General features: G+C 42.3%; 1 protein-coding gene across 1 annotated transcript; it reads left to right on the top strand.

Moving 5' to 3' along the window:
• Nucleotides 1–8,947, top strand: LOC122690614 (allergen Bos d 2-like). Its single transcript, XM_043897496.1, has 7 exons — nucleotides 1–60; nucleotides 3,329–3,473; nucleotides 4,594–4,732; nucleotides 4,925–4,995; nucleotides 6,301–6,408; nucleotides 8,650–8,751; nucleotides 8,921–8,947. The coding sequence occupies exons 1-7, from the start codon at nucleotides 1–3 to the stop codon at nucleotides 8,935–8,937; spliced, it is 642 nt and encodes a 213-aa protein (XP_043753431.1). The 3' UTR covers nucleotides 8,938–8,947.
• The last annotated feature ends 1,593 nt before the right edge of the window (nucleotides 8,948–10,540 follow it).

Raw genomic sequence — 10,540 nt, 5'->3', positions numbered from 1 at the left:
ATGACGGCCTTGTGTGGTGAAGGGGCTGCCATAACTCAGCGAAGCTATGAGCCATTTTTCGTGCAGGGCCACCCAAGACAGATGGGTCACAGTGAAGAGCTTTGACTGAACATGAGATCCACTGTGGCAAACATGTGATCCATGTGGCAAACATGAGGTCCACAGGACTGGCAAACCACTCTAGTATTCTTGCTCTGAGAGCCCCAGGAACTGTATAAAACGGCAAACAGATATGACACGGAACACAGCCCCCCAGGTGGGAAGGTGTCCGATATTGCTACTGGGAAGGTGTGAAGGACAGCTGCTAATAGGCCCGGAAAGAATGAAGCTATGCTCACGTAGGTCTCACCAAAGCCAGCCAGCCTAAAACAAGAATGAAAGCTAGGAAACAGGAAGCAATAACTGAGCAGTGGAGCTTCTCTAGGCGTCCAGTGGTTCAGAATCCACCTGCCAATGCAGGGAACGCAGACTGAATTCCTCATCGGGGAAGATTCCACATGCTGTATGACAACCAAGTCCATGCACCTCATCACCCGTGTTTGTGCTAAAGAGCCCAAACAAAGAACCATCACCGTGAGAAGCCCTCCAACTGCAAGGAAGGGAAAAGCAGAACACAGCAGTGAGACCCAGTGTGTGTTTTTAAATTAAAAAAAAAGAGCTGAGCAGAGGTTATAAGAAGTGTGACGACTGAGACATACCACTAAAAGAGTTTTTAAAATGCTAAGAGAAAGAGGTGCCGCTGAGCAGAGGTTATAAGAAGTGTGACCACTGAGACATACCACTAAAAGAGTTTTTAAAATGCTGAGGGAAAGAGTTGCCATTTGAATAATGAAAACAACATTAGGAACCAGGCAGGAAATAGGAACCATTAAAAAATTTTGTCTGAAAAACTATTTTCAACGATATTTATCCAGTTGAAAACATATCAAATCCTGAGGAAGAGGGACCATCTCTCATGAGGGGATGAGGTTTAAACAGTTTAAACGTAAAAGTTTAAACAGGATATACGAACGCTTAGAATTTTGCAGGGACTAAAGGAGCAGGAAGGTAGAGTCAAAGAAAAAATGTTGCTGGTGATTTACATAAGAAACAAGTTATCTAACACATCTGTCTCCTGACATGATAGTTACCCCGTGTGCGCGCGCGCGTGTGTGTGTGTGTGTGTGTGTGTGTGATAAAAATGCTTAAAGTTCTGATTTAATCGCATAACAGGTGTATGTGCACACACTTATTACAACCTCTGAAATGAGCACACAGAGTCCTGGCAAGGATGGAGCAATGGAAAGTCTCATCTCCTGTTGATAGGCATCGAAAATCAGAGGCACCTGAGATCCAGTAGTTCAGCCCCTAAGCCTCTACCCAGGAGATAAGATGGCTCACTTCCTTACTAAATCTTGTCTATGAACATGCATTCATCAACACTGGAATGGATAAATGTGGGACATTTCCTGATGATACTATGCAGGAGCAATGGGAAAGGAGTCTACAAAAATATACAGCTGTTTATTCAAACGAATCTGCTGAGGGAAAGAAGTCAGTAACACACACACAGGGAGTTGAATAAGAGGTACAAAGTACTATGCATAAAGTAAATAATATACAAAGATTATTTGAAAACTAAACATTGGAAAACATAGGGAATAAAAAAGCCATTATTTCTATAACTCCAATGGTAGAAATAAAATTATGAATACCTATATGGTACACCTGTAACAAAAAACATTGTACATCAACTATACTGCAATTTCAATATTAAAAAAAAAATATTAACCTCTCAGGAATTTCCTCATAACTGGTGCCTGGTAGAGGCACCACATATTTATCTTCTTAGACGGAAGGTGCCATCATTGGTTTTAGAAAGCAAGCTTAGAGAACATAGGCAAAACACTCTCCGACATAAATCACAGCAAGATCCTCTATGACCCACCTCCCAGAATATTGGAAATAAAAGCAAAAATAAACAAATGGGACCTAATGAAACTGAAAAGCTTTTGCACTACAAAGGAAACTATAAGTAAGTTGAAAAGACAGCCCTCAGATTGGGAGAAAATAATAGCAAATGAAGAAACAGACAAAGGATTAATCTCAAAAATATACAAGCAACTCCTGAAGCTCAATTCCAGAAAAATAAATGACCCAATCAAAAAATGGGCCAAAGAACTAAACAGACATTTCTCCAAAGAAGACATACAGATGGCTAACAAACTCATGAAAAGATGCTCAACATCACTCATTATCAGAGAAATGCAAATCAAAACCACAATGAGCTACCATTACACGCCAGTCAGGATGGCTGCTATCCAGAAGTCTACAAGCAATAAATGCTGGAGAGGGTGTGGAGAAAAGGGAACCCTCTTACACTGTTGGTGGGAATGCAAACTAGTATAGCCGCTATGGAAAACAGTGTGGAGATTCCTTAAAAAACTGGAAGTAGAACTGCCATATGACCCAGCAATCCCACTTCTGGGCATACACACTGAGGAAACCAGATCTGAAAGAGACACGTGCACCCCAATGTTCATCGCAGCACTGTTTATAATAGCCAGGACATGGAAGCAACCTAGATGCCCATCAGCAGACGAATGGATAAGGAAGCTGTGGTACATATACACCATGGAATATTACTCAGCCATTAAAAAGAATTCATTTGAATCAGTTCCAATGAGATGGATGAAACTGGAGCCCATTATACAGAGTGAAGTAAGCCAGAAAGATAAAGAACATTACAGCATACTAACACATATATATGGAATTCAGAAAGATGGTAACGATAACCCTATATGCAAAACAGAAAAAGAGACACAGAAATACAGAACAGATTTTTGGACTCTGTGGGAGAAGGTGAGGGTGGGATGTTTCAAAAGAACAGCATGTATACTATCTATGGTGAAACAGATCACCAGCCCAGGTGGGATGCATGAGACAAGTGCTCGGGCCTGGTGCACTGGGAAGACCCAGAGGAATCGGGTGGAGAGGGAGGTGGGAGGGGGGATCGGGATGGGGAATACGTGTAAATCTATGGCTGATTCATATCAATGTATGACAAAGCCCACTGAAATGTTGTTAAGTAATTAGCCTCCAACTAATAAAAAAAATAAAAAATAAAAAAAAAAGAAAGCAAGCTTAAACAGACCTCTTCAATGTGGAAGAAATAACACAGGGCTTGTATAAGAAGCACAGAATGCCACAATGCTCAGCTGCCAACCAGGATGTCAGGAGATTACGTTCGGGTCACCATGATCTGGTGATTAACCACTGTTTGATCAACAGGTATTCCGCCAAGAGACGTATCCTATAAAAAACTGGAACCGATTCACATTCTCTCCAGCAACTGGGGCGCCCCCAGCTTGTCAAGAAGAGGGACGACAAGAGTCACAAGACGCAGATTCCATTGCTGGGTCTTGTCCTGGTCCTGGCTTGTGCCACCCAGGAAACGCCAGCTGAGATAGACCCCTCAAAGGTACCCAGAATGAGCTGATCTGCTAGAAGGTGTTGCTTATTATTGTGTGCCTGTGTGTGCCTATGTGTGTCAGACGTTCTGTGTGCACATGACAGAGATATTCTTATGTATGTGTATGAACAGATGGTACACATACCACGGTCCACGTATCTACATGAACGAAACACAACACTCGGTCTACCTGCTCTTGGTATTTTTCTTCTATCTTGTTTGTCTGTAGGTAAAACAAAGCAAAACAAAAAGGCAAACATGCCAACATTCATTTTATTAGTATAGCCTCCAAGTAACAAAAATAAATGAAAAAAAAAAAAAAGAAAGTTATGGACGGTCATGGTCTTTACTGGCGTTGTTTCAGCTGTTACAAAAAAACTCTGAATTCTATGCTTTCGGCTCCAACAGAAATCGTGATCTCAGGTCATGTTAATCAGCAACGTAGGACGTGGAACTCCTCTTTGCTGCAGTGAGCCAGTTCAGTCGCTCAGTCGTGTCTGACTCTTTGCAACCCTATGGACTGCAGCACACCAGGCCTCCCTGTCCATCACCAACTCCCGGAGCTTACTCAAACTCCTATCCATTGAGTCAGTGATGCCATCCAACCATCTCATCCTCTTGTCGTCCCCTTCTCCTCCTGCCTTCAGTCTTTCCCAGCATCAGGGTCTTTTCTAGTGAGTCAGTTCTTAGCATCACGTGGCCGAAGCACCGGAGTTTCAGCTTCAGCATAGGTTCATCCAATGAATATTTAGGACTGATTTCCTTTAGGGTGGACTGGTTGGATCTCCTTGCAGCCCAAGGGACTCTCAAGAGTCCTCTCCAACGCCACAGTTCAAAAGCATCCATTTTTCTGCGCTCAGCTTTCTTTACCCTTCAACTGTGACATCCATACATGACTACTGGAAAAACCATAGCTTTGACTAGATGCACCTTTGTTGGCAAAGAAATGTCTCTGCTTTTTAATACACTGTCTAGGCTGGTCATAACTTTTCTTCCAAGCAGCAAGTATTTTTTTATTACTCTTCTTTGCTTAATAAGATTCAGTTCACTTCTCTTCTGTGGTAAATGCAGAACCAAGACAGTGCTGTGTATCGGTGATGTTTATGAGACTGACTGACGTTTATGGAGGCCTTCCTTGTTAGGTACAGGAGAGTGGCGCACCATTTACACAGCTGCAGATAACAAGGAGAAAACTGTGGAAGGGGGACCACTGAGGGGTTACTATCGTCAGATTGAATGTATCGATGACCGCGAATACCTCTGCACTACATTTTATGCCAAGTAAGCACAATCCTCCTCAGCTTAGAACAAGGAGTCTGTTGGCTTCTGACATGGGGTCCAGGCTCCAATGTGCAGTGAGAGGTGTGAGTCAGGGCTGTGAGGCTGAGTGTGTGAACTCTGTTCCCAGAAGGGGGTCCTCAAGCCCTGGGGAGTGAACAGCGGGAAGGAATGTCTTGTCTCTTTGGTTTTCAGGGATGACGGGAGATGCCAGTCATTCACAAAAGTGATAAAGAGACAAGAAGGAGATGCTTTTGTCTCAGAACGTGAGTATTTGATGGGTTGTCTTCCAGAAAACCATGGGACATGTTCAGATGTATATAGTCTTGGTTCCATTCAACACAACTAGATGTCTGGATGGGTGGACCACTTCCTCTACTCATTACCAATGCAACCCTGGAAAAGCCACTTAATTTTTCGGCAATCGGTTCCAGCCCACAACACCAGGATGAGGTCCAAGGGTCGAATGTGGCCATTCATGGTCTCTGAGGAAAATCCCCAGAACACTGACTCCTTGTGTTCCTCGGGCATGGAAAAGTACGTAGACTTACTTAGGATTGTAATAACTCCCTCAAAAAAAATTTTTTTATTTGACCTACATGATCAAATTTGCAATAACTAAAGAAGTTCTTTAAATATTAAAAATTCTTCATTAGCACGTCCAATAAGTAGAACATGATTAACTTAAAGCCCAAAAAGATGAGAACAGCAAAAGTAACAGCCCAAAAGTTTAAACCAATTTTTACATAATTGAAAGGGACTTTAACATAGATTTCTATCTCTATAGCTTAAAATAAGGATAAATAATTCTCAAATATAAATACCAACACATAATTTGAAAGGGGCATTAACAGAGATTCTAGCTCTGTAGTTGAAAAATAACAGAAAATAATTCTCAAATATTAATATCAGTACTGTAATATAATAAGTGATCAAATGCCCATATATTTCACTTTCATGGAAAAAGTGTAGAAAGGAGGATTCTAATCTCTATCTGAAGAGTCTTTTCTAATTTCAACCATGGACACACAGTCGCAGGATCTAATCTGCAAGCCCTGCAGGGTATGTATGTCCAACAATTTGCAATAGACTAATTTGTACCTCTTTTATTAGCTCTTGTACCAGGAAATAACTCTGGATTGGGCATTAAATTTATTTAACTATGATTCATTCAAATTATTAGAATTCCTTTCTAACCATGACTGCACCTCCATATTGGGTCACAAAACTCCTGAAAATTTAACAGTCAGCTCTTGTGAGCTGACATGAGACGGCTGAGGTTCAACACCTGCGAAAGCTGCAGTGAGAAACTCTGCCTCGCCCACAGACTGCTCAGTCTAGAAGACTGGAAGTCTTAATTCTCTTCAGGAGAAGGGGGTGTGGAGAAAGCTTTCCTAGTTCACTAGCTGTCTTAACTGGTTCCAACAACACACAACTAGAAATGTCAATAAGATACAATTCACCATCTGAGGGAAGATGGATGAAAACATGTGAGGAAAAAGACAGACTCAAGGGAAAAGAAAAGAAGTTAATCATATTGAGGCTTGATTTTTTTTCTTTTTCTGTCACAGTCTCAGGTACAAATGTTTTTCAACTGATTCATGTATCAGACAACATGCTGGTAACTTATATTGAAAATGATGATAGAGAGAAGATCACAAAAATTACTGAAGGTGTTGGTACGTACTGTAGTTTTCCAATACAAAGTAGATGTGTTCATATGATTACTGTTTTTATAGTAATGTGAGAACTACACAGATACCTTATATTATGGCTTTGCTGCTGCTCAGACAGGAAAGAACCCACCTGCAATGGAGGACACTTGGATTCTATCCCTGGGTCAAGAAATCCCTGGAGGAGAGCATGGGAATACACTGCAGTATTCTTGCCTGGAGAATCCCATGGACAGAGAAGCCTGGCAGACAAGCGTCCACGGGGTCAGAAAGAGTGGAGCAACTAACCACAGCACCTCATATGAAGAACCCTGGAACAGACGTATGTTCACAAGGAGAAATCAGACTTCATGTGACATGAATCAAGGATATAGAATGTATGTCTGCTAGAAAAATGAGTAATTATATCTACTGAGAATTCTATCAGATGGCATTTTTTTCCATTTATTTTTATTAGTTGGAGGCTAATTACTTTACAATATTGTAGTGGTTTTTGTCCTACATGGACATGAATCAGCCATGGATTTACCAGACCAGGCTGGATGCATGAGACAAGTGCTCGGGCCTGGTGCACTGGGAAGACCCAGAGGAATCGGGTGGAGAGGGAGGTGGGAGGGGGGATCGGGATGGGGAATACAGATGGCATTTTTAAACATGAGGTACACTTGTCCCAGATTTCAAATGAAATATTCCAGGAAACTCCATGAGTTTCTCGCCAAGTATCACACAACAGAGTTGCCAGGTCCTGACGCCAAAGTGAACCAAGGTTTAAATCTGAGTTTAGCAGACTCAGGTCCTGGCCATGGCTGCACTCATCTCTACAACAAACGCTTTCTTCTTCGTCAGAATATTTAACATACTGCCTGAACCTGAACACAAAGCTCTGCAGGCATCTCTCGATGATACTGAATCGTGCAGAGGAAGTGTGGCCAGGCATGTCAATCATTCTGCCATCCGCCCAATCCCCTGGGTTCTCTGACATCCCTTTATCCTTTCTGGTACTATACGGGCATTGGAGGTGGATGGCTGTTCTGTCTCGTATTTGAGGATGACAAAGCCTGAACGAATCCCTGAGTAGTGTGTGTGTGATGTTGTTACCAAAAGTGGGTTCCTGCTGCCCGCCTTTCAAAAGCCAACTAAGAGCCCAGTTTCCTAGGAAGGAATGTCTGCTTTCATTCATATGCCGATGACAAGTGGGGAGAGTGGACTTCTGTCCAAAGGCTGACTGCCCCACCCCACGACTGGCAACCGGTGGGGCAAGGGCTTTTATAGACAGAGGGAGGGGGCTCCTTGCAAAAACAGCAGTCAGCCTCGACAGTCATTTTGAAGTCGGTCATGAGCGGTTGACCAGCGTTATCTGGATGCAGTCAGGACAGTTCATCTTCAGTTCCAGGGTCGCTATCTCCCCGTGCCCTGGACATCAGTTCTCTAAACGGAGGCAGCTTCTGTCATGGCTGCAGTCTGGTCACCATACAGTAAACCTGTCCACTGGCTGGGGGTCTCAGTGTGCATAACACCGCTCACAGGATATGACCCAGAATAATGTCTATTGCCCTTGGGGAGGAACTACAGGTCCCTGTCTTTGCCTCATGACTGCATTACTATTATTTCATCTCCTCTGTCTGTTTTCCTTTGCTATCCGACATTCTCCATTCTCTGATTCAACTTACTCTTTCACTAAAATCCTTCACAGACAAAAGGCAGGCTGAAAATATCAGGGGTGGGGCAAGGAACATAAGGTCCTGCACTGTCTCACACTGTCTCAATGGGGTCAGTGTGCTTTTGAAAATTCCAGATCATTCCCCACCCATTCATTTCATGAGAGCTCATGAAAACCCCAGGGATGGGGTTTTCTAGGATGTAGACAAAGTGAACAGGAAGAGTTAGAGTTGGGAGGAATTCTGAGTCTCAGACTTGCCATGAACTTCTTCAATGTACCAAGAAGGGTTGCATCTCACGGGGGCATGCTTAAACTCACAGGTGAATGATGTGTAGCTCACTCAGTACTTGTGAGAACAGGAATGTGGTATCTTGTTAGCTATGTGGATCTACCCCACGGAAAAATCTGAAGACCTATGTGCACACTCGGGCACGTCTGTGGAAAACTACCTGGAGAGCAGGGTTTAGGTGATGGTGGAGGGCAGTGGTGTTGGTGAGACTTACTAGGCACTACAGGTATCAGCTAGGTGACACTCTATAGAGGATTCTAATGCTAACCTCTTCTGCCCTGTTTGCTATGAAATCCAGGCAGAGGAGACAGCTTCACTCCAGAAGAACTTCAGAAGTATCAGGAACTGAACAGTGAAACGGGGATTCCAAATGAAAATGTTGAAAATGTCATCGAAACAGGTAAAGCCCCAGAGGACAACAGGTATCCGAAATGAAAACACATCACAAGGACATTAATATCAAATTTCCCTTTCACAGAGACATCTGTTATAAAAGCTGCTTTGAAATAATCCCTTGAAATAGAGGCATGTCAATGGTCATCTTTCCCCTTATTCATTCTCTTTCACAGACAATTGTTCTCCATAAGAACAGAGAACATCAGTTGGGTGAGTAGACATGTGACAAATGACAAGGCTGAGCTTCTTTTTGGTAGGCTAACACTTTGGGGAAGGGTTTTTTTAACTTCTTTAAGAATGGGACACATACAGAATGTCATATTACCCAGTCACGAAAAAGAATGAAATAATGCCATTTGCGGCAAGATGAATGGACCTAGAGATGACCTTACTGAGAGAAGTCAGTCAGAAAGAGAAACACAAATATATGCTAAAACTTCCATGTGGAGTCTAAAGTGTGATGCAAATGAACCATTCATAAAACAGAAACAGACTCTCAAACATAGACAAAATTAATGGTTACCAAAGGGTAAGCAGGCAAAGGATAAATTAGGATGACCAGATACACACTAAAATATATAAAATCAACCAAAAAAGATCCACTGGATAGCACACAGAACTCTACTCAATGTCTTGTAATAACTTAGAAGAAGAATCTATAAAAAGGTATACATTTACCTACATATGTATAAATGAGGGCTTCCAAGGTGACTCAGAGGTCAAGAATCTGCCTTCCCATGCAGGGGACACAGGAGAGGAGGGTTCTATCCCTGGGTCAGGAAGATCCCTTGGAGTAGGAAATGGAAACCCCATCCAGTATTCCTGCCTGGAAAATCCAATGAACAGAAGAGTCTGGCAAGATATAGCCCATAGGACACAAAGTTAGGAACACACCTTAGCGACTCAGCAACAACAAATGTATAAATGAATCACCTTCCTCTATACCTGAAACTAATAAAACATTGCACATAAACTACACTCCAATAAAAATCAATTTTAAAAAATAATGGGATGACAAAACATTTCACATTGCCACAGGTCAAAAGCTCAGACTTCCTTAAGTCTTTGGATTCAATATCTAAAGACTGACATGGTCTAGACTCCACAGAAAGATGCTTTGAGGACAAAGGAGGAGATTGTGCGAAGCCCTGAGCTGTGAGTTACGATGATCGCTGGGGAATCCCACTGTGAATGAAGGACCTTGCAGCCACAGCCCATTCATGATGATAAATGAGACTTCAGAAGATGTAAGTGGCACGTTTCACATAGTTTATAATCTGCTACATTTCAGAGCTGTGAATACGTACCTTAGTACCTGTCAACATAAGACCGGATACCAGACTGCTCACAACTAATTTCACCAGGTGGTAATTCTATGCAACCCCACAGGGGCAAACACACACAGATGAACTTCTGTGAAATGAATCTTGCAGGAAAATTTCTCCACTGTTTCCATCAAAAACTGCTTTTCTCATTTCTCCTCTGGGAAATGTCATGTTAACCCTAGTCAGCTCAACAACGTTTTACTCTCCTTTCAGGCTTAAAGAAAAGAATGACGTAAGAATGCAAGCACCATTGAAGCAGTAATGTGTCCCAATCATACGTATGAAGATAACAGACCATTTCCTTGAAATCATCATTCCTTCTCTCCCAGGAAATCACGACCCAGAACCCATGGTTTTCCAACTATGACTGTCCTCTGTTCTTCCTGATGTTACTGGATTCCTAAACTGATCAATAAATTCATTAATGCATATATGTGTAGGAAACAAAGCTTCTACAGGCAAGTGCAC

Source organism: Cervus elaphus, chromosome X (genome assembly GCF_910594005.1).
Source record: "Cervus elaphus chromosome X, mCerEla1.1, whole genome shotgun sequence".
NCBI classification, from domain to species: domain Eukaryota; kingdom Metazoa; phylum Chordata; class Mammalia; order Artiodactyla; family Cervidae; genus Cervus; species Cervus elaphus.
This window is presented reverse-complemented; position numbering and strand designations above follow the sequence as displayed.